Below are 25277 nucleotides of genomic sequence, written 5' to 3'. Positions count from 1 at the left end.
CTCCCATACTTTTTGGAGGAGGTCCGTACAGTCACAAGGAACTGCCACATCTGCCCAGAGTGCAAACCGCACTTTTTCAGGCCGGATGGTGCGCACCTGATTAAGGCTTCCCGCCCCTTTGAACGCCTTAGTCTGGATTTCAAAGGGCCCCTCCCCTCCACCGACCGCAACACATACTTCCTTAATGTGGTGGACGAGTACTCCCGCGTCCCATTCGCCATCCCCTGCCCTGACATGACAGCGGCCACAGTCATTAAAGCCCTGAACACCATATTCACACGGTTCGGTTGCCCCGCATACGTCCACAGCGACAGGGGGTCCTCCTTCATGAGTGACGAGCTGCGCCAGTTCCTGCTCAGTAACGGTATAGCCTTGAGCAGAACGACTAGCTACAACCCCTGGGGGAACGGGCAAGTAGAGAGGGAGAACGGCACGGTCTGGAAGACCGTCCTACTGGCCCTACGGTCCAGGGACCTCCCAGTTTCACGGTGGCAGGAGGTCCTCCCGGACGTTCTCCACTCCATCCGGTCACTACTGTGTACTAGCACTAACCAAACGCCTCATGAGCGCCTCCTGGTCTTCCCCAGGAAGTCCTCCTCTGGAACGTCGCTGCCGACCTGGCTGGCGGCCCCAGGACCCATCTTGCTCCGAAAACATGTGCGGGCGCACAAGTCGGACGCGTTGGTCGAGAGGGTTCGCCTCCTTCACGCGAACCCGCAGTACGCTTACGTGGAGTACCCCGACGGCCGACAGGATACGGTCTCCCTGCGAGATCTGGCGCCCGCCGGCAACACACACACCCCCCCCGACACCAATCACCCCCTCCCTGCCACCGGCGCACCCCGCGACCGCCCCCTTCCCTGGAGGATTGGTCCTCCTCCCAGGCCCGACCAGTAGTGAAGCCGAAGCTGAAACCGTAAGGCTCCCGGAGACGACAACACTAGAACAAGCACCACCACCACCACCGGGGCCGAGGCGATCAACACGGACGACCAGACCGCCCGACCGGCTCGTGGCGTCGATCTAACACTACAATATGTGGACTTTTAACGAGAACATTTTGTCTTTTTCTCCTGACGATTACTGTAAATACTTTGGAAAAAAAAAACCTTGTACATACTGTAATGACATGCGAAAGTTTTTCCTCCCAGGACCAGCCTTGTAAACGCTTACCATCATGCGAAGCATCACCCCGCCGTGTTCATTTTTAACAAGGGGTGAATGTGGTAGTATGCATTAGGAGTCATGTGGGACTGTGAAGCCGTGATGTCATTGGCTGACAGATCCCGGGTCCTGGTTGGCCGTTGACCTCTAGCTCCGCCCTGAAGGCGGAGTATAAGAACCAGGAGTCCTCCCCCGCAGGCCAGTCTGCTACCGAACTGCGGGGGAACAGTCACGCTTAATAAAGCCTCATCGACTTCACTCTATTCGTCTCTCGGAGTCTTTGTGCGCTACACACAGTAACTTAATTGAAGCCTACTTATGACAATAAGCGATTTTCATTTCATTTTCATTTCATTTCATTTCTGTTTGACTCTACAAACTCATGCTGGATTCTTCGTGGCTCTCACAGAACGGGCATTTTGTTTATACCCCCAAATACAACGCCACTTATCCAGACAATAGACCAGGGGGTTATTGCTTCATTTGAGGCTGATTACGCCTGAAGCTACATCCTTCATCTTATGGAAGCAGACACTTCAACCACAGTCCGTGTTTACAAGAAGGAATTCAACATCCTCACAGTAGTAGGCTCATGGGATGAAGGGAGAGCTTCAACCATAAATGCCAGCTGGAAAAAAGTTTGTCCTGAGGTTGTGAATGGTTTCACAGGATTCCCCAATGTGGCTGCTGTAGTGGCCAGGATTGTGACTTGGCAAAACAAATTGAAGGGGAGGAATTTGAAGACCTGATGGCAGACTCATAAGATCATCCAAAGATTTGAAAAATTAGGTGACAGATATACACGCATGGGAAGAAACACTGTATTTTCTTTCGAGCAATTGACACTGCTATTGCTCCTTCGAGAACTTTACAAAATTTGAAAGCACTAGGTGAAGCAGCCAACTATAACATAATTCTTTTCATCCATATCAACGTCCACATCAGCCACTTCACCAACTCCTGTGTGATATGCCTGTGCACAGTTTTGTATATAGTTGTCTATCAATGTATATAGTTATCGATGTGACCTCCAACCAGCTGGTGGCGATAAAGATCTCCCATGTGATTTGAGAGATCCGGCAGTTGGTAGTACGGAGAACAAGAGGATAGTCGCACTAAAAGTAGCTTCCAGGAGAATTCACTGAAGTCATTTATTTTGTTACCGTTTATATAGTAGTCTGTTATTTTCCACGTGTTCATCTTGTTAATAAATTATCATACTAGTCAAAGAACTAGATGTTCTGTGTTGATCTTTACCACGGCCATAACACAGAACATAACATGGTACCAAGTGTGTAGAACAATTAAAGATAACAACGGAGAAGACGGGACGAAACAGGCTGAAGAAAGAAAAAAAAAAATTCTTCCGCCTACCTGGCGGCAACTGGAATTCAACGCACAGAAAGATTGTAAAGTTAGAGATGGAAGGTTTGAAGGCATCGCCAAGTCACCGGTAATGTAGATGAGAATTGGCATGTTTTTAAGCAATAATTCAGACTCTATGTTGCAGCCCTTGGCCTGCAGGCACAGCCTGACGAGAGGCGCATTGTTACTCACGGTAGCAGGTACTCAAGCAATAGAAAATTACAATACCTTCACGTGCGACAGCGAAGAGGGAAGCAACAGCTTTGATGAAGTAATAAAGTACTTTGATCAGCACTGCTTTGTGAAGAAAAATGAAACGTTTGAACGTTATATATTTTGTACGCGTACCCACAAAGCAGGCAAATCTTTTGATAGTTTTTTTAACTGACTTGCGGTTGAAGGCGCAGTCGTGCAATTTTAGTACTTTAAAGTCGTCAATGATCTCTGATCAGATAGTGTTCGCGATATTGAATGATAAGGTACGTGAGAGGTTACTGAAGAAAGAAGACCTCCAATTAGAAAATGCTATCAAGATTTGTCATGCATGTGAGCTAGCTGCACAGCAGATTAGTATGGTCAACCTAAAATATTTTGGCACCAATCTGGAAGAAGACGCCAGTGCCATGAGCACTGTGACACAGTTGAACAGAAAACGTGGTCTCAGTGCGGGCGGCCATTTTAAGCGGCCGACCAGATCCGCCATTTTATACCAGCGATGAGATAATTGACATGGGTCTCGAGAATGTCTACTATTTGAGAAGGTGTGTTTCAGGTGTGGCAAAACAAATCATTTTGCGAAGCAATGCTTTTCGCGTCCAGCTGTGGACCAAACAGGATCAGCCAACGCAATTGATGAGGTGTCCACTGAAGACCTGTTTTTCATTGATCTGAGTTCGACTAAGGAAACGATGAGTCCGAATATGCAGAGTGAAGAAGTCTTACTGACCATTTGCGGCAATAGTGATGGTGATGCTGATCCATCGAAGACAGATGGACAATTCCAGTGATGCTGAATGCCACATTGATCAAATGTAAGCTCGACACAGGAGTGAGGGCCAACCTTCTCAGTTTGTCCAATTTGAACGGGCTGCAAGTTAAACCGAAAGTCGTCAATCAAACGAGACAACTGAAAGACTACAATGGGAATGAGATTGTGACGCTGGGAGCACGTAAACTCAAAGCTTGGGTACACAACAGAAGTCACCTCATACCATTTTCCACTGTGCACACAGAACACAAGTCCATCACAGGAGTGGACGCATGCGAGGCCCTGAACCTAGCTGAACAGCTGTACATTCCAGACAGTGCTGCGACAGAGAATCATTGCAACTGACAACGAGATATCATGGCGCAGTTATCCAATGAGATACAAGTGAAAGTTAAAGTGGAGGAAGATAAACCAGATGAAGAGATGGAGGACCCAAAGGAAATTTCAGAATTCTGGTTAACAGTCTTCAAGAATGTGGATTTGCTCAGTGACATGCTACAGGAGCATGATGAATCCATACTAAAGCATTTACAAGACTTAGAGGTGAAATTTTCAGGTCCAGAGCAGCCACTGAGTTTTACTCTGGAGTTTAAGTTTGAGGCAACTGAGTACTTCACAAATGAAGCATTGATCAAGACATACACAATGAAGTTCCAGCCTGATGAGTCAGATTCTTTCTTTTTTGATGGACCACAAATTGTAGGATGCACAGGATTCCAGATTGACTGGAAGGAAGGAAAAATGTTACTATGAAGACCAATACAACGAAGCAGAAGCATACGGGTCGGCGCACTGGTAGAACAGTTACGAAAACTGCACCTAATGACTCTTTCTTCAATCATTTTAGTCCTCTTGACATTCCAGCGAATAGGAAACTGGATGAAGGTTCCGCGCCGGCTTGCTGCTGACTTTGCAGTTGGTTATTGTTTCTACAAACTCATTATTTCAACAGTGTTGTCATACTTCGCGGGAGAATCAGCAGACGATGATGCTGATTATGATGAGGAGGGTGACGAAGATATTGAGCCAGAAGAAGACCCTAAAAATGTATTTAGTTTATTTGGTATTGGTGATGAGGAAAGTTTATTTGCCCTATTTGGCAGTAGTGATGAGGTGATAACAAGGAGCTTCCAATCTGCATAGGACAAGGATAAGTGTGAAAGCTGTAAGATGGCGTTTGCAGAGCCGCGGGTGTGCAGAACATTCCTGAAGTCAGAAATTTGCATGCAACTGCGAAAGCGTCCAAAAGTATGCCGACAGTGGATGCGTCACCAGTGTTCGAGCGCAAGCACCATAGATCAACCAAACCTCCTCAATCCAGCAAAGGCTCCAGAATCAGCTGTTCTGACAGAAGAGCCAGAGTCAGCTTTCACATCAAAATATTCAGAAGCAGCCATTGCAACAAGGGATCTGGAACTGGCTAATCCAATGGCAGAGTCCAGCAGCAAGAAGGATGCCATTAGAGACGATAAGAAAAGGAGACGCAATCAGCGGATCATTCAAATGAGAAGGGGAAGAGAAGAAGAGTTGAGGACACAGTTGGTCAACCGGGTAGCACCCGCGACAGTGAAGACACAAGCATTGGCAATATGGCCGATATGGAAGAAAGCACACGGAGACAGAGTGGGAAGCATCGCTTCCATAGGTTAAAAAAGTTGGTGATGCAAAAAAGACCAGCCAGAAAACCGATCTTCCACAAGTTGAAGCGAGATCGAGTATCCGGTCATGTTTCAGAAGACCAACAGGACGATGTCATTTAGAACGTGTAATAAGCTGTGCAAAAGGGACATGTTTAAAATTATCAGGCATATCATGTTTTGCAAAGCACAGTTACATTTGTATGTAAACGTTAACGCTTCCAAAGGAAGATGTATGTGGTGATATGGCTGTGTACAGTTTTGTATATAGTTGTCTATCAATGTATATAGTTATCGATGTAACCTCCAACCAGCTGGTGGCGGATGGATCTACCATGTGACTCGAGATATCCGGCAGTTGGTAGTAAGTACTACAAGAGGATAGTCGCACTAAAAGTAGCTCTAGGAAAATTCACTGAATTCATTTATTTCGTTACCATTTGTATCATAGTTTGTTAGTTTTCTTTCCAATGTTCATCTTGTTAATAAATTATCACACTAGAGAAAGAACTAGATGTTCTGTTTTGATCTTTACCATGGCCATAACACAGAACACAACTCCCTCAAACCTCCACTCTCAAGTACTGTACAGTACTGAAATTTGTACTATAGTATAATTGACAAATTTTACATTCTTTGTGCTTTCTTGCATTCTCAAATCAAACAATTTCTGCATTAAAATGGTCTTGAATTTACTCAAAAACAAAGCTTTTTTTGCCACTTTTGCTTCAAAATGTCAGATTTTGGATTGGCTGGAACCTATCTAATTCTTTCCCTTATAAAGTTTGCTATTTACAATTTCATGAGAACATAACATCATAATGTCGGGGCTTTAATGTAATCCTTTCTGGAGGTAATGACCATGGTAGAGCCAAACTGAGTATGAATGAGCAGGTAATTGACAGTGCTATCAAGAAGCACTAAAAGAAAGACATCCTCCAGTGTTTTGCTGATGATTTGAGAGTAGACTGTAATTGGCTGGCTTGATTGGATTTGTTCTTCATTTTTGAAGACCTGACGGGATGGTAATTGTGAGAGATATGCTGGGCTATGAGGTTAGTGTGGAATACAATTTTGCTGCCAGTGATAGCCCACAATATCTCATGGATGCCCAATTTTAATTCACTATATCTGTTCTAAACCAATTAACCACACATGATGGAAGGTATTACTAGTGTAGTCAGAGGACTTCATCTCTACAAGTACTGTGCAGCGGTCACCAATACTATCGTGGATAGATGCGGCTGTGACTGGTAGATTGGTGAGAACCTTGTAGGTTTTCCCCCTTGGGTTGGTTCTCTCACCACCTGTTACAGACACTGTCTGACAGGTATATCCTTCAGGATTCACCTAGCTTAGTCAGTAATTAGCTACTGAACCACTCTTGGTGATGGATGTTGAAGTTCACCATCCAGAGTACTCACTCAGCTCTTGCTACCCTCAAGTGCTTCTTCCAAGTCATGTTCAAGATGGAGAAGTACTGATTCATCAGCTGACAGAGGATAGTAGGTGGTGTTTTGCATGAGATTTTCCTTGGCAATGTTTGATCCGTTGCCATGAGAATTCATGGGGTATAGAGTTAATGTTGAGGACCATCCCCACCCCCAACTGTGTATCACTGTGCTACACATCTGGTGGCGCTGTTGTGCTGGTGGGACATGACATACCCAAGGTTGATGCTGGTGGAGATTTGTAATTAAAAAAATTTTTTTTATTGTTTTCTGAAATTTTGCAGAAATATATATTTCCCCTCTTAGGATAAATGAAACTGTTGGATGGTCATGTTCTCAAAGCACGCACAAGAACTTTCATTATTTTTGTTACGTTCTGTATTTGTAATGAAGGATCACATTTGGAGTGGTGGGAGAGTTTTACACATCCCCCTCAAAAGACAACCTAGAGGGTTGGGAGAAGTTAAGATTAGCAATTACATGAAACCTGATCCCAACTCATTGCAAAAACACCTACTTTCATTTTAACTGTTGTGGTTTGGGGGCCATCTAAGTAATTCACTCTGGAGAGGAAGGTCCATGGTTATAATGTTCATGATATGCCATTCATCAGACTTTGGCATCCACCGGCCTGAAAACACTGCAGACCATGCTTTCCAAAGCTCAGGAAACTCAGCAGCTAAAGGGAGGCAAGAGCACACAACTGCTTGTTGGCTCTGTCAGGTAGGAGTGCTCACTCTCCCCACCACGAGCCCATTGCTGACTGCTGCCCCCCTCTCAACTGTCAGTCTGCTACCCTTATCAACACCATGATATTTGGATGGAACCCCCTATTCTTGATTGGTGGTCAGATACACCCCTCCCTCTGTCCATGATCTTTGTTGATCTAATCCCAGCAATGTTTGCTGCTCTCCCCCACCTGACCATCAGTTCGACTCACCGTTCCTCTCTGAACAAGTGATATTTCATTGTTGCCAGGGACCATCTCCATCCAGTATTTTATCACTGGCTTTCCTCTTTGCCAAATGACAAACCTCTCACTTCCAAACAGTTTGGATGTAGAAATTAAGTTTTTAAAAAAACAAGGTCTTGGTGTATAATTTGGATTGACCTCCACATTTCAAGTATTTCTAAGGCTCCCCTCACTTCAAACACGATCCTCCATTCTCTCTCCATAAAAAAAACAGTTCTGGTGAGTATGTGGTTTTTGCCAAGCACAACTACATCTCTTCATAGTATATCAAATGTTTTGTTTATAACGGCAGGAATATTGGAGTAAATGTTTCACTTGTGCATTGCCGGCACGAAGAGTCATCCATCCACTGGCTGCAAAATTGGAAAATAATATGTAGCAGCCCAGTGCTGACCAGTAAACTAAATACACATTGTTTGTCGGGGAAGATTTATCTAGTTGAAGCATTTAAAATAATATATTGTTGTATATTCCCTTAAGGATAGGATGTGTGTGTTCTATATTCTTGATTTCTGAATTCACTTACAGATCAGGTTGCAGTTGAGAATCTTGGATTTGATTGACTGACAGGTCATAAAACAACTTGGAGATAGTTTGGAATTGATGTATTCTTGGAAAGAGGAAGCTGAAAAACAATATTTAAAAGATTAATTTGCATATTGTTACAATCCCAGCTGATGTTACTGCTGGACAGTCAGGTCCCAGAATTGAACCAGCCCAACAGATCCTAACCTTTATGGGGTTTTTTGGAAACGTGGATGAAGAATTGCAGGATTGCCACTTAACTTTTAACAAAATAATTTCTATTAAACAAGAAAAATTAACTGAAATACATCACTCCTTCACCCCAGCTGTACCTTTACAAAGTTATAAGGTTAACACGTTACCAAATGATGCAGAGTCCCGCCAAAATGACATCAAACCCCACCCCCAATGACATCAATGCCCTCCTGACCCCCATTTCCTGAAAACCACCCTGGCACCTGCCTGGCCCTCGCACCTCCTGACTGCTCACACCTTCGCTCAGGTGGCCATACCTCGAACCTCGACGACTGTGTGTGCTCCTGGCTGGCATCCTGGCTGCTGCTGACTTTTTCTGGCCTGCCCTGGCCTCTGTTCTCACCCTCAGTCGGCACCCTTACCCTCACCGTTTCAGTTGCCGCCCAGACCTCTCACTCTCAGTCCTGGCCTCTGATCGAGTCACCCTGCTGCTCCCTGAAAACCACACCGGCACCTGCTTGGACCTCGCATCTCCCAAATGCTCACCTCTTGCTCGGGTGGCCAGGCCTCGATGATTGCATGTGCTCCTGGCTGGCTGCTATTGGCTTTATTTGGCCTGCCCTGGCCTAGCCGCGGTTCTTTCTTTCTTTGGATGGTTGGTTTCCCACTCACCCTACTCAGCCCTGGCCTGGAAGTCAAGATTCACCCCCCTGCGCCCCTTGACAGCTGTTGGCCGGCGCTTCCTCCTCAGTCCTCGCAGGCTCGCACCCCAATGCAAGGTCAGCAGCCTTACTTTTGCCTCAGGCTGCCGGGTCCAAGTGTCAGAAACCCAGCTGCTGCTTCACTAAAGGACAGCTCAGAAACTTCACACCAGACAATCAGGAGGTCCATCCGAACTGTTCTCAAGTCTCCATTATCTCTCAACTCTGGGACAGTGGTTTCACGCTTTCAGGGGACTTCACCAATCAGAGACTGATGTTGTTCTGCATTGCCTGCTGATCTTGAGCCTATCAACAAATTCAGAGCTACCAGACTCTGATTAATGCTCCCACAGCCACCTCTCAATATGCCTGCCACCCCTCCCAAACTCTGCTCTTGAAGAACACGCTTGCAATCTTCTCCCAAACAACACTTTTGCTCAATGCTTTCACCAAGGATCCACATCCAGGATTTCAGTATTCCTTTGCCCTGGATCACCACGTGCATTGAAGCTGCTGCACAATCTCGCAGGTACCCAGTCATGCCAACAGAAATCACAAATTAAGCTTAAACCTAAACTTATACCTTATATTTACTACCCACAATACAAATATAAACTGTTTAAACTATCTCTGTTTCCTAACAATAAAAGGTTTGCATTGCAAATGGGTAGAAACTGCAATTACCCTAATTGCAGGACTTTTAAAATTCAAACATTTACACCTATCTGTGTACTGTTCAATTACTTTTAGTTTGTTTCAACTTACTCGTCTGCAAAAACTCTTCCAGAAGTAGTTAAGGGAGGGACTTCAGTGAGATGAATGCCCCAATCAGAGCCGGTAGAATAACACTGCTTAACATATTAGAATAATATGTTAGAATAAAATTGCCTAGATTGACACAGCATTACAGGAAATGGGTTATGCAACAATGGCATGGAAATATCATTTTCCCTTGGAAATATATTCTCAATCAGTGGAATCAAGGTATTTTCATACATGAGTCACAAAAAGTTAGTATGCAGGTGCAGCAAGTAATCAAGAAAGCTAATGGAATTTTATTACGGCAGCACAGTAGCACAGTGGTTAGCACAGTTGCTTCACAGCTCCAGGGTCCCAGGCTCGATTCCCAGCTTGGGTTACTGTCTGTGCGGAGTCTGCATGTTCTTCCCATGTCTGTGTGGGTTTCCTCCAGGTGCTCCGGTTTCCTTCCACAGTCCAAAGATGTGCAGGTTAGGTGGATTGGCTATGCTAAATTGCCCTTAGTGTCTAAAAAGGTGGGGTGGGGTTACTGGGTTACAGGATGGGATGGGGTTGTGGGCTTGGGTGTGGTGCACTTTCCAAGGGCCAGTGCAAACCCGATGGACCGAATGGTCTCCCTCTGCACTGTAAATTCTATGATTCATGAATTAAACTTAAAAGTAAGTACGTCATGCTTCAGTTATACAGGGTATTGGTGAGACCACATCTCGAATACTGTGAGCAGTTATGCTCTTATTTAAGGAAGGAAGTAAATGCATTGGTGGCAGTTCAGCGGAGGTTTACTTGATTGATACCTGGAATGAGTAGTTGTTTTATGAGAAGAGGTTGGAAAGACTGTGCTTGATTCCACTAGAATTTAGAGGAGTATGTTGAAGTATAGAAGGTCAGAATGGTATTGGCAAGGTAGACGTGGAAATGATGTGTCCTCTTGTGGGTGAGTCCAGAACTAGGGGGCTCCAAATTGCTCATGACTGGACGGGGGTTCATAAGTGGAACCTGACCAATCTGACAGACAAAGTCAAAAAGGACCTGCAGAGATGGACACACTTCCACTCTCCCTCGCGGGGAGAGCGCAGACGATCAAAATGAACATGCTGCCCAGGTACCTCTTCCTACTTAGATCCATTCCGATCTCTCTCCCCAAGGCCTTTTTCACCTACAATACCGCCACTGGGCAGTGACAGCAGAAAGAGTAATGGGATGGATTAAGGAGCTAGACGCCGAGTGGGTGCGTGCGGAGTAGGCCTCCTGCAGGGGGACCTCGCTCCGGGCCCTCGCCATGGTGGCACTCCCATCCCCACCCAAAAAACAATCCAGCAATCCAGTGGTGGTAGCCACCCTCCAGACTTGGACCAGTTACGGCAGCAATTCGGCCTGACTGAAATGTCCGACAAACCCCCATCTGCAACAACCATAGGTTCGCACCAGCACTCACTGCGCCACCTTTAAAAGATGGAGACAGGTTCCGGGTGCGGTGATGACCAACTAGGTCGCACGTTTCGGCAGCTCCCGGTGGAACGGACTTTTGGGCTCTTGATAGGAGCCCCAACGGCAATTTTAACGGCTAAAAACACTGTGCGGTAAACCAGAAGGGAATCCTCCCTGGACACGGATGGAAAAAGGAGAGGAAAGTGGCCGGATTGCGGTGGATCCTCTAGAGCAGCGGCCAGGAAGGCAAGCACAAAGCAAGATGGCGTCGGAAGGTGGCAGTTTAATATGGGGCCCTGACCAACAAGAGTTCCTGCGGCGCTGCGTGGAAGAACTTAAAAAGGAGATGAAGAAGGAGCTGCTGGCCCCGATATTACAGGCGATTGAAGGGCTAAAGGAGGAGCAAAAGACCCAGGAGCAGGAGCTTCGGGTCGTGAAGGCAAAGGCTGCTGAGAATGAGGACAAAATACAGGGCTTGGTGGTGAAGACAGAGATGCACGAGGCACAACACAAAAGGTGTGTGAAAAGGCTGGAGGTGCTGGAGAATAATGCGAGGAGGAAGAATTTAAGGATTCTTGGTCTTCCCGAAGGTGCAGAAGGGGCGGACGTCGGGGCATATGTGAGCACGATGCTTCACTCGTTAATGGGATCGGAGGCCCCGACGGGCCCGTTGGAGGTGGAGGGAGCTTATCGAGTTATGGCGCGAAGACCGAGGGCTGGAGAAATTCCTCGAGCCATAGTGGTGAGATTTCTCCGATATAAGGACAGAGAGATGGTCCTCAGATGGGCAAAGAAAACCCGGAGCAGTAGGTGGGAGAACGCGGTGATCCGCGTATATCAAGATTGGAGTGCGGAGGTGGCAAGAAGGAGGGCAAGCTTTAATCGGGCCAAGGCGGTGCTGCACAAAAGGAAGGTTAAATTTGGAATGCTGCAGCCGGCAAGACTGTGGGTCACACATCAAGGGAAACACCACTACTTTGAAACGGCAGAAGAGGCGTGGACATTTATTGTCGAGGAGAAACTGGAATAAGCGGGCTAGAAAAAGAACTTTTGGGACAAGGTGGTGGGGTGATTACGTGGGGTGAAGGGGGGGGAAATGGGGGAAGAGATGATTTCCCAAGTTGTTAATCCTGCGACCCTGTAACTTTTCTCTCTTCCCCATGTTGTGGGGGAGGGGGGAGGGAGGATGAGGAGCTGGGGGTGCCGGCCATTGGGGGCGGGGCCAAATGGGAAGCGCGGGCTTTGTTCCCGCGCTATGGTAATCATGGCGGGAACAGGGAAGCAGGAAGGAGGGGGCCTCGCACAGTGTGAGCCAAGGTCACGGGGGGAAGCCGAGGTCGGCCAGAGTTTGCTGACTTCTGGGAGCAACATGGGGGGTGCAATTACGCTAGAAAGGGATCTACCAGGGGGGGGGGGCGGTTAACTGGGTTGCTGCTGCTGGGGAGAAGGGGGAGCTGGTATGGGGTGGGTTGGTCGGGGCGGGAGGGCGCCGTTGGGGGGAGATACGGCTACGTGGGAACCGGGTGAGGAGCTGGATTGAAAAAGGAGATGGCTAGTCGACAAGGGGGGGCGGGGGGGGGGGGGCGGGGGGGGGGGGGGTAAAGAGCCCCCAAACCCGGCTGATCACGTGGAATGTGAGAGGGCTGAACGGGCCAATTAAGAGGGAACGGGTACTCGCACACCTAAAAAAACTTAAGGCAGATGTGGTTATGCTGCAGGAGGCGCATCTGAAACTGATAGACCAGGTCAGACTTCGCAAAGGATGGGTGGGGCAGGTGTTTCATTCGGGGCTAGACGCAAAAAACAGGGGGGTGGCTATATTAGTGTGGAAGCGGGTAATGTTTGAGGCAAAGACCATAGTGGCGGATAGTGGGGGTAGATACGTGATGGTGAGTGGCAGATTGCAAGGGGAGGCGGTGGTTTTAGTGAACGTATATGCCCCGAACTGGGATGATGCCAATTTTATGAGGCGTATGTTGGGACGCATCCCGGACCTAGAGGCGGGAAAGTTGGTAATGGGTGGAGATTTTAATACGGTGCTGGACCCAGGGCTGGACAGATCGAGGTCCAGGACCGGAAGGAGGCCGGCTGCAGCTAGGGTGCTCAAGGACTTTATGGAGCAGATGGGAGGAGTAGACCCCTGGAGATTTAGTAGACCTAGGAGTAAGGAGTTTTCGTTTTTCTCCTATGTCCACAAAGTCTATTCACGGATAGACTTTTTTGTTTTGGGAAGGGCACTGATCCCGAAGTTGACGGGGACGGAGTACACGGCTATAGCTATTTCGGACCACGCTCCACATTGGGTGGACCTGGAGATAGGGGAGGAAAAAGAACAGCACCCACCCTGGAGAATGGACATGGGATTATTGGCAGATGAGGGGGTGTGTTTAAGGGTGAGGGGGTGTATTGAAAGGTACTTGGAACTCAATGACAATGGGGAGGTTCAGGTGGGAGTGGCTGGGAGGCGTTGAAGGCTGTGGTTAGAGGGGAGCTGATATCTATCAGGGCACATAAAGGAAAGCAGGAGGGTAGGGAAAGGGAGCGGTTGTTGAAAGAACTTTTGAGGGTGGACAGATAATATGCGGAGGCACCGGAGGAGGGACTGTACAGGGAAAGGCAAAGGCTACATGTAGAATTTGACTTGTTGACTACGGGTAATGCAGAGGCACAATGGAGGAAGGCACAGGGTGTACAGTACGAATATGGGGAGAAGACGAGCAGGTTTCTGGCCCACCAACTGAGGAAAAGGGGAGCAGCGAGGGAGATAGGGGGGGGGATGAGAGATGAGGGGGGAGAGATGGAGCGGGGAGCGGAGAGAGTGAATGGAGTGTTCAAGGCATTTTATGAAAGATTATATGAAGCTCAGCCCCCGGAAGGGAAGGAGAGAATGATTTCTGGATCAGCTGGAATTTCCGAAGGTGGAGGAGCAGGACAGGGCGGGACTGGGAGCACAGATTGAGACGGAGGAAGTAGTGAAAGGGATTGGAAGCATGCAGGCGGGGAAGGCCCCGGGACCAGACGGATTCCCAGTGGAATTCTATAGGAAATATATGGACTTGCTGGCCCCGCTTCTGACGAGAGCCTTTAATGAGGCTAGGGAAAGGGGGCAGTTGCCCCCGACTATGTCAGAGGCAAAGATATCGCTCCTCCTAAAGAAGGAAAAAGACCCGCTGCAATGCGGGTCCTATAGGCCCATTTCCCTCCTGAATGTGGATGCTAAGATTCTGGCCAAGGTAATGGCAACGAGGATAGAGGATTGTGTCCCGGGGGTGGTTCATGAGGACCAAACTGGGTTTGTGAATGGGAGACAGTTGAACACAAATATACGGAGGCTGCTAGGGGTAATGATGATGCCCCCACCAGAGGGGGAAGCGGAGATAGTGGTGGCGATGGATGCCGAGAAAGCATTTGATAGAGTGGAGTGGGATTATTTGTGGGAGGTGCTGAGGAGATTTGGCTTTGAAGATGGGTATATCAAATGGGTACAGTTACTGTATAGGGCCCCGATGGCGAACGTGGTCACGAATGGACGGGGGTCTGATTATTTTCGGCTCCATCGAGGGACGAGGCAGGGATGTCCTCTGTCCCCGTTATTGTTTGCACTGGCGATTGAGCCCCTGGCCATAGCATTGAGGGGTTCCAGGAAGTGGAGGGGAGTACTCAGGGGAGGAGAAGAACACCGGGTATCTCTGTATGCGGATGATTTGTTGTTGTATGTGGCGGACCCGGCGGAGGGGATGCCAGAGATAATGCGGATACTTGGGGAGTTTATGGATTTTTCAGGTTATAAATTGAACATGGGGAAATGTGAGTTGTTCGTGGTGCATCCAGGGGAGCAGAGCAGGGAAATAGAGGATTTACCGTTGAGGAAGGTAACAAGGGACTTCCGGTACTTGGGGATCCAGATAGCCAAGAATTGGGGTACATTACACAGGCTTAATTTAACGCGGTTGGTGGAACAGATGGAGGAGGACTTTAAGAGATGGGACATGGTGTCCCTTTCACTGGCAGGTAGGGTGCAGGCGGTTAAAATGGTGGTCCTCCCGAGATTCCTCTTTGTGTTTCAGTGCCTCCCGGTGGTGGTCACGAAGGCTTTTTTCAAGAGAATCGAGAAGAGTATTATGAGTTTTGTGTGGGCCGGGAAGACCCCGAGAGTGAGGAGGGTTTTTTTGCAGCGTAGTAGGGACAGGTAGTTGGCACTACCGAGCCTAAATGACTATTACTGGGCCGCCAATGTTTCAATGGTGTGTAAGTGGATGGGAGAAGGGGAGGGAGCGGCGTGGAAGAGATTGGAGAGGGCGTCCTGCAGGGGGACTAGCCTACAAGCAATGGTGACGGCACCGTTGCCGTTCTCACCGAAGAAATACACCACAAGCCCGGTGGTGGTGGCTACATTGAAAATTTGGGGGCAGTGGAGACAGCATAGGGGAAAGTCGGGAGCCTCGGTGCGGTCCCCGATAAGAAATAACCATAGGTTTGTTCCGGGGAGAATGGATGGGGGATTTGGAGCATGGCAAAGAGCTGGGGTAGTACAATTGAGAGATCTGTTCGTAGATGGGACGTTTGCGAGTCTGGGTGCGCTGACGGAAAAATATGGGTTGCCCCAAGGGAATGCATTTCGGCATATGCAACTGAGGGCTTTCGCGAGGCAACAGGTGAGGGAATTCCCGCAGCTCCCGACACAGGAGGTGCAGGATAGAGTGATCTCAGAGACATGGGTGGGGGATGGTAAGGTGTCGGACATATATAGGGAAATGAGGAACGAGGGGGAGATCATGGTAGATGAGCTGAAAGGGAAATGGGAAGAAGAGCTGGGGGAGGAGATTGAGGAGGGGCTGTGGGCTGACGCCCTACGTAGGGTAAACTCATCGTCCTCGTGTGCCAGGCTAAGCCTGATACAATTCAAGGTTCTACACAGGGCGCATATGACTGGAGCACGGCTCAGTAAATTTTTGGGGGTAGAGGATAGGTGTGGGAGATGCTCGAGAAGCCCAGCGAATCACACCCACATGTTCTGGTCATGCCCGGCACTACAGGGGTTCCGGGTGGGGGTGGCAAAGGTGCTTTCGAAGGTGGTGGGGGTCCGGGTCGAACCAAGCTGGGGGTTGGCTATATTCGGGGTTGCAGAAGAGCCGGGAGTGCAGGAGGCGAGAGAGGCTGATGTTTTGGCCTTTGCGTCCCTAGTAGCCCGGCGCAGGATATTGTTAATGTGGAAGGAAGCCAAACCCCCGGGTGTGGAGACCTGGATAAACGACATGGCAGGGTTTATAAAGTTAGAACGGATCAAGTTCGTATTAAGGGGTTCGGCTCAACGGTTCACCAGACGGTGGCAACCGTTCGTCGACTACCTCACAGAAAAATAGAGGGAATGGAAAAGAAGAAGACAACAGCAGCAACCCGGGGGGAGCGGGGGGGGGGGGGGGGGGGGAGGAGGAACCGGATGGACTCTCAGGGATGTCATAGTATATGTATAGACACTTGTTATAGGTAATGTATATTGGATTGTATCTTTGGAGAGTAACTATTTTTGACAAGGCAGTTGCCACTCAGTTTTGTTTTTGTTTTTGTTTATTTATTATTTATTTATTTGTTTAAAATTGGCCACGGTTATTTATATTGCTTTGTTGTTGTTCAAAAGAAAAACTATGTACTGTCATGTTTGGCCACAAAATTTTGAATAAAATATATATTTTTTAAAAAAGATGGAGACAGGACGGAGGGATACTGACAGTCAGGGACCTATACGCCGACGGCAGGGTCACAACAATGGCCGAACTGATGGAGAGATTCCAGCTAGCTAAGGGCAACAAACTCAGATAGCTGCAGCTTTAAAACTTCCTACAGAAGGAGACAAGGACGTACCCGCAACTACCGCGACAGACGCTACTAGAAGAATTACTGGATGCAAACATTCTAGGTCGAGAAAACTGTAGCGACATGTATGAACGACTAATAGAGAGGGCCGACACTGTACTGGACGTGACGAGGAGGAAATGGGAGGAAGACTTGGGGCTCAAAATAGGGTGGGGACTGTGGAACGAGGCACTACATAGGGTCAACTCCACCTCCATGTGCACAAGGCTCAATCTAATGAAACTAAAGGTGGTACATAGAGCATAGTTAACAAGAATCCGAATGACTGGTTCTTACCGAAAGTGGAAGACAGATACGAAAGGTGCCAAGGTGCCCCGCCAATAACGCCCACATGTTTTGGTCTTGCTCCAAACTTGCTAGGTACTGGACAGCTTTCTTCGAGGCAATGTCCAAAGTGGTGGGGATGAGGGTGGAGCCATGCCTGAAAGTGGCGGTCTTCAGAATATCAGACCAGCCAGATCTTTTCATGGGGAGGAGGGCGGACACCCTTGCCTTTGCCTCCCTGATCACCCGCAGTAGAATCCTGCTCAGCTGGTACTCAGCAGCACCACCTAAAGCTGCAGACTGGCTGTCCGACTTATCGGAATTTCTCCAAATGGAGAAAATCAAATTCGCCATCCGGGGGTCGGAAGATGGCTTCCTCAGAACAAGGGAGCCATTCACCCGGCTGTTCCGGGATCTGGTTGTGGCCAACGAACAACAAATAGATAAACCAGTAGGCAAGAGCCAGGGGTAAGTAGCCAGGACATGAGAAAAGAGAGGGAAGGAAGGGAGGACCTCGGGGGGGGGAGGGGCGGTGCAAGAGGGAGCAGCAGAGAGGGAGAGGCCAGAGAGGAGGGGGGGTACGGGGGAGGAAGGGCGAGGGGAGGAGAACAGTAGAAGGGAGCCAGAGGGGAGGAAAATGGGGGAACACAAACTGGAAGGACAGCACTGGGAACGACAATGACCACAACAAGCACAGGAGGGCAAAAGAGAGTAAGAAAGTACAAGAAGAAGGTACGATGGATTGCCGAAGCAGAGGCAAATGCACAAAAACAAAAAAGAAAACTGACCAGGAGATGCAAGTGATATCAGGGGCACCACCCAGGAGCCCCTCCCACCCGGTTTTGTTTTTGCTTGTTTTGTATTTAACAAAAAAAAACAGAAAAGAAAGGAGCGAGAAAGTGCCCCGCCAATGGCATGTGTAATGAAATGTTCTTTTCTTTGCTTCTCTGTATATACACGTCCCCTGTTTTTACTTTCCCACCCCTTGGTTTTTTAGTTTTGTAGTATTTTTGTTATTTCTTTTTGGTTTCTCGGTGTGTACATCTGTAAATATATCATGTATAAAAGCCAATAAAAACATTCTTTAATATAAAAAGAACTAGGGGCTCTGTGTTAAAATTAGGGGTCGTCTTTATAGGACAGAGATGAGGAGAATTGTGTTCTGTCAGAGGACTGTACTCTTCGGAACTCTTTGTCCGAAAAGGCGGTAGAAGTGGCGCCACAAAATAGTTTTAAGGCAGAGGTATGTAGATTGTTATTAGGCAATGGAATCATAGGTTATTAGGGGTAGCTGGTGTTGTAATTTCTGTATATGTAAATACATGAATGGTTAATGTGCAGTCAGTACAGTCAGATGATCACTAGAGGGCAATACTAACAGGTAGTATATAAACAAGCTCAAGCTGTTTTCCCGCTCTCTTCGTGTGTGTTGTAGCTAGAGAACAGAAGTGTAGTAAGCTCAGAGTGTAGAGTATTATATTCATTTTAATCTAATTCAATCTTGTTTAATTTTACTACTAGTAAAAGTATTGAAGAAAATAACTCACAAGTAAATTAATTAGTTATTCAATAAATAATTTGTTATCACTGGAAGACTTCGAGTATTCAACATCAAAGTTAGGTTTAACTCGGCATAAGCAAATGAGTAACATATATTACTCCCAAGTAATAACAGTTGGGAATGTGGAACTCAATAAAAAGATTAGCCATGATCTTATTGAATGGAGGACCAGGCTCAAAGGGCCGAATGGCCTACCTCTGCTCCTATTTTGTATGTTTGCATGTTCCTTTATCATCGCTGAGTCAAACGTTTGGAAATCCTATAAGAAATGGTGGTCTAATGGCTTTATAAAATCGTAAGAAATTAATTAAACACTTTAGAAATAGATCTGGCTAAAAGTCTCCATTCAAACCATTTCTTCTGACATGAATAATTATTTTTCATCAGGCCATTACCTCATCAATGACATAGCATTGGAACAGAACTTTCTGTAAACCTAGCTAAGCTTGAGAAAAAGTTGAGAGAAGGACTCATGAACATCTAAATTAACCATCAGGGAGAAGACAACAAAATGTACATAATAGAGACAAGCAACAGATGTTTTTTGGGGACTGGCAGTCCCTTGAGTATTAGGAAGTTGGAATGGAAAGTAAAGAATTTTAAAGATAGGCATTTAGCTCTACTGAAGCTTGTGAGATGCAGATTCGACTAGTATGAAGGGTGAAACCAATACTTTGTTTCGCAAAGTGGAGTCTAGCAGTCGAGTGGCCTAGATCATAGGCATGCTCTGTTTGCAAACAGAATTTCTTTTTCTCTCAGAGAGAGTGATAAGACCGTAAGACATAGGAGCAGAATTAGGCCACTCGGCCCATCGAGTCTGCTCCACCATTCAATCATGGCTGATATTTTCTCATCCCCATTCTCCTGCCTTCTTCCCATAACCCCTAATCCCCTTATTAATCAAGAACATAACTATCTCTATCTTAAAGGCACTCAGTGATTTAGCCTCCACAGCCTGTTGCGGCAAAGAGTTCCACAGATTCACCACCCTCCGGCTGAAGAAATTCCTCCTCATTTCTTTCTGTCGGAGATGGTGTCCTCTGGTTCTAGTTTTTCCTACAAGCGGAAACATCCTCTTCATGTCCACTCTATCCAGGCCTCGTAGTATCCTGTATGTTTCAATAAGATTACCCCTCATCCTTCTAAACTCCAACAAGTACAGACCCAGAGACCTCAACCGTTCCTCATATGACAAGTTCTTCATTCCAGGGATCATTCTGGTGAACCTCCTCTGGACCCTTTCCAAGGCCAGCACATCCTTCCTTAGATACGAGGCCCAAAACTCTCACAATACTCCTAATGGGGTCTGACCAGAGCCTTATACAGCTTCAGAAGTACATCCCTGGTCTTGTATTCGAGCCCGCTTGATGTGAATGCTAACATTGCATTTGCCTTCTTAACTGCCGACTGAACCTGCACATTAACCTGAAGAGAATCGTGAACAAGGACTCCAAAGTCCCTTTGTGCTTCTGATTTCCTAAGCATTTCCCCATTTAGAAAATAGTCTATGCCAAAATTCCTCCTTCCAAAGTGCATAACCTCACATTTTTCCACATTGTATTTCATTTGCCACTTCATTGCTGTTTTGTTATGTTTCCTTTGTAACATAAGCGGCTTCCTTGTGTTGCATTTGTCAAGGAAGGTCGAGACGTGTAAATAACTTCAACTCATTTATTTACACTATGTACACTTTTATAACTTGAGTTCGACACTACTGCTAATCCTATTGTAGCTACCTAAACTGACTGACCAGCTGCTGTCTTCCACGTGGGGGGTGTGATAATGAATCAACCCTGTGCCTCTCCTCACTGACTGTCTCCACTGGCCAAAGGGGGCTGATCATGTGTGTGGTGTCCTTTATGTATGGGTTGGTGTAATGCCTCCCTGTGGTCGTGTCACCTCCTTGTGTATCGTGAATGTCCTTTGGTCGCCTCCCACCTAACTTATCTATTGGTTGAGTGTGTGTGTGTGATGTTTCTGGTGCTCCCTCTAGTGTCTGTCTAGCTTACATGTATTTACAGTGATGCACATCACCACAATTGCCTACTCTCCTAGTTTGTCCAAATCCTTTTGCAGCCCTCTTGCTTCCTCAATACTACCTGCCCCTCTACAGATCGTAGCATCATCTGCAAAATTAGCAACAGTGCCTTCAGTTCATTTTTCCAGATCATTAATGTATATTGTAAAAAGTTGTGGTCCCAGCACAGACCCCTGAGGCACACCACGAGTCAGCGGCTGCCATCCTGAAAAAGACCCCTTTATCCCCACTCTCTGCCTCTGCCAGTCAGCCAATCCTCTATCCATGCCAGGATCTTACCCTTAACACCATGGGCTCTTTACTTATTTAACAGTCTCCTATGCGGCAACTTGTCAAAGGCCTTCTGGAAATCTAAATAAATCACGTCCACTGGTTCTCCTTGGTCTAACTTCCTTGTTACCTCCTCAAAGAACTCTAACTTATTTGTCAGACATGACCTCCTTTTGACAAAGCCATGCTGACTCATTCCTATTTTACCATGCACTTCCAAGTACTTTACGATTTCATCTTTAATAACAGACCCTAAAATCTTACCAATGTCCAAAGTCAGGCTAACCGGCCTATAATTTCCAGTCTTCTACCTCCCTCCCTTCTTAAACATCGGTGTTACATTAGCCACTTTCCAGTCCTCTGGGACCCTTCCTCCCTCCAGTGATTCCTGAAAGATCACCACCAATGCCTCTACAATTTCCTCAGCTATCTCTTTTAGAACCCTGTGGTGTAGTCTATCCGGTCCAGGTGACTTATCCACCTTCAGACATTTCAGTTTCCCCAGAACCTTCTCCTTAGTGATGGCCACTGCACTCACCTCTGCCCCCTGATTCTCCTGGAGCTCTGGCATCCCACTGGTGTCTTCCACCGTGAAGACTGATGCAAAGTAACGATTCAGTTCCTCTGCCATTTCTTTGTTTCCTATTTACTTCTCCAGCCACGTTTTCCACTGGTCCAACGTCTATTTTTGCCTCTCTTTTACCTTTTATATATTGAAAGAAACTCTTCCGATCTTCTTTTATATTACTAGCTAACTTGCAGTCATATTTCATCTTCTCTCCCCTTATTGCTTTTTTAGTTGTCCTCTGCTCGCTTTCAAATGATTCCAATCCTCTGGCTTCCCACTATTCCTTAAAACTTTGTATGCTTTTTCTTTTGCTTTTATGCTGTCCTTAACTTCCCTCATCAACCATGGATGCCGTGTCCTGCCCTTACCATGTTTCCTCTTCCTTGGGTTGAATTTCTGCTGTGCCTCCTGAATAACCCCCAAAAATCCTGCCATTGCTATTCCGTTGTCTTCCCTGCTAGTCTCCTTTTCCAATCAACTCTGGCCAGCTCCTCTTTCATGTCTTTGTAGTTACCCTTATTTAATTGTAATACCGTTACATCTGACTCTAGCTTCTCCCTCGCAATCTGCAGGGTAAATTCTATCATATTGTGGTCACTGCTCCCTAAGGGTTCCTTCACCAAGTCTGCCTCATTACACATCACCAAATCCAGAATTGTCTGTTCCCTAGTGGGCTCTACCACAAGCTGCTACCACTGGGCAGCACGGTAGCAATGTCGATAGCACGATTGCTTCACAGCTCCAGGGTCTCAGGTTCGATTCCGGCTTGGGTCACAGTCTGTGCGGAGTCTGCACATCCTCCCCGTGTGTGCGTGGGTTTCCTCCGGGTGCTCCGGTTTCCTCTCACAGTCCAAAGATGTGCAGGTTAGGTGGATTGCCCATGATAAATTGCCCTTAGTGTCCAGAATTGCCCTTAGTGTTGGCTGGGGTTACTGGGTTATGGGGAAAGGGTGGAGGTGTTGACCTTGGGTAGGGTGCTCTTTCCAAGAGCCGGTGCAGACTCGATGGGCCAAATGGCCTCCTTCTGCACTGTAAATTCTATGATAATCTATGAAAAGAAATCTTTTAAACATTCCACAAATTCCTTTTCTTGGGATCCACTAACAACCTGATTTTCCCAGTCCACCTGCATATTGAAGTCCCCCATGATTATTGTAGCCATGATGTGGAGATGCCGCCATTGGACTGGGGTGAGCACAGTACAAAATCTTTACAGATCCGCACACATGAGTGCGGCCTCAACCGGGACCTGGGATTCATGTCGCATTACATTCATCCCCCACCATCTGGCTTGCGAAATCCTACCAACTGTCCTGGCTTGACACAATTCACACCTCTTTAACCTGGGGTTACCCCATCTCTGGATCTGTAAAGATTTAATCACCTACTAATGCTCGCATTCCAAGTATTGTCTGGCATCTTTGAATTTGTCTATATATATATATGTTTCTGGAACATACCTCTTCATTCACCTGAGGAAGGAGCAGCGCTCCGAAAGCTAGTGACATCGAAACAAACCTGTTGGATTTTAACCTGGTGTTGTAAGACTTTGTACTATGATTATTGTAATATTGCCTTTTTTACATGCCTTTTCTATCTCCTGATTTACTTTCTGCCCCACATCCTGACAACTGCTAGGGGGTCTGTACATAACTCCCATAAGGGTCTTTTTACCTTTGCGATTCTCAACTCTACCCACAGAGATTCTATGCCTTCTAATTCTATATCGCTCCTTGCTATCAATTTAATTTAATTCCTTACTAACAATGCAACCCCGCCCCATTTGCCAATCTGCCTGAACTTTCGATAGGACACATATCCTTGTATATATAGATCCCAGCCCTGATCCCCTTGCAGCCACGTCTCTGTGATGTCCACAACATCGTACCGGCCAATTTAAATGTGCGCAACAAGCTCATTTATCTTGTTCTGTATACTGCGCACATTAAGGTACAATACCCTCAGTCCTGCATTGACCACCTCCCTTCTCACACTTGTCATCTTTTTTGCTCTGCCTGAGGGTGATGTTCTATTATTTTTGTTCTCTATTTCCCCTTCAGTTATGACACCTTCTAAGCCGACGCTCTGGTTCCCACCCCCTGCCATATTAGTTTAAATCCTTCCGAGTGACACTAGCAAACCTCCCAGCCAAGATATTGGTGCCCCTCGAGTTTAGATGCAACCCATCCTTCTTGTACAGGTCCCACCTGTCCCGGAAGAGATCCCAATGGTCCAGAAATCTGAAACCCTTCGTCCAACACCACCGATTTAGCCACGTGCTTAGCTGCACTGTACTCCTATTTCTAGCCTCACTGGCATGTGGCACAGGGAGTAATCCTGAGATTACAACCCGAAGGTCCTGCTTCTTAGCTTACAGCCTAACTCCCTGAACTCCTTCTGCAGGACCTCATCACTCTTCCTGCCTATGTCATTAGTACCTATGTGTACTCCGACTTCAGGATGTCCAGTGTTCGTCCAGAGACATCCTTGACCCTGGCACTAGGGAGGCAACACACCATCCTAGAGTCTCTTTCACTTTCACAGAAGTGCCCAACTGTGCCCCTTACTATTGGGTCCCCTATAACTATCGCTCTCCTACACTTTGCCCTCCCCTGATGAGCAACAGAGCCAGTTGTGGTGCCACTGTTTTGGCTGCTGTTGTTTTCCACTGATAGGCTATTCCCCCCAACAGTACCCAAAAAGGTATACCTGTTAGAGAGGGGAACAGCCACAGAGGATTCCTGCACTGACTGCCTACCCTTTCTAGCGGTCACCCATCTGTCTGCCTGCACCTTGGGTGCGACCACATCTCTATAACTCCTATCTATGACGCTTTCCGCCACCTGCATGCTTCTAAGTGCATCCAACTGCTGCTCCAACTGAACCACGCGGTCTATGAGGAGCGGCCATTGGTTACACTTGCTGCAGATGTAGTCGACCGGAACGCTGGAAGCATCACAGATCTGCCACATCTCACAGTTGGAGCACTGCACCCAACTGTGTTTAAAAATAAACACTTGAATTATTGTTAGATTGAGTTACAATTAACTGTATGGCCCGGACGCTAGATTTTAATTGTAAAATTAAATACTAAATACTAATCTCTTCCCTCAGGTTTAGTTACTCCACTATCTAGTTAATCAATTAGATTTAATTACTTTCTCAATGTTTTTTTTCAAATTTAACAGATTTCTTACCAGCCAATCAGGTCACAGCTTTACTGTGATTTCACTTCAGTTTTCCCCCCACAATTTGAAAATGTAATTGTTTCACTTACCTTCCCGGGATACACTCCGGATCTCCCTGCAGATTAACAGTTATAAAGCAGGAAGAAGAAAACAAAACAAAAAGGGAAAAAGCACCTCCTCCCATTCTGCACCGAATTACCACACTGCTCCAAATTACCAAGTTCCAATTCCCACTCTGGCTGTCTCTCACTCAGGATGTCTGGACTTCACCGTGCGCAAGCTTACTCAACACAATTGTCAAACTATTGTGCTGAAAGCAGTAGAAGCT

At 46.9% G+C, this 25277-nt stretch overlaps 1 protein-coding gene across 5 annotated transcripts in view; it reads right to left on the bottom strand.

Moving 5' to 3' along the window:
• Positions 1-25277, bottom strand: part of LOC140385423 (uncharacterized) — a 417673-nt gene that overhangs the window by 319156 nt on the left and 73240 nt on the right. For all 5 annotated transcript variants that reach the window (XR_011933362.1, XM_072467556.1, XM_072467557.1 and 2 more), the window contains exon 2: positions 8105-8203. Coding sequence is in view for 4 of the 5 variants with exons in the window: in XM_072467556.1 (XP_072323657.1) it covers positions 8105-8203 (99 nt within the window). In the remaining variant the exon portion in view is untranslated. The remainder of the gene's footprint in view (positions 1-8104; positions 8204-25277) is intronic.

This window comes from Scyliorhinus torazame, chromosome 11 (genome assembly GCF_047496885.1).
Source record: "Scyliorhinus torazame isolate Kashiwa2021f chromosome 11, sScyTor2.1, whole genome shotgun sequence".
NCBI lineage: Eukaryota > Metazoa > Chordata > Chondrichthyes > Carcharhiniformes > Scyliorhinidae > Scyliorhinus > Scyliorhinus torazame.
This window is presented reverse-complemented; position numbering and strand designations above follow the sequence as displayed.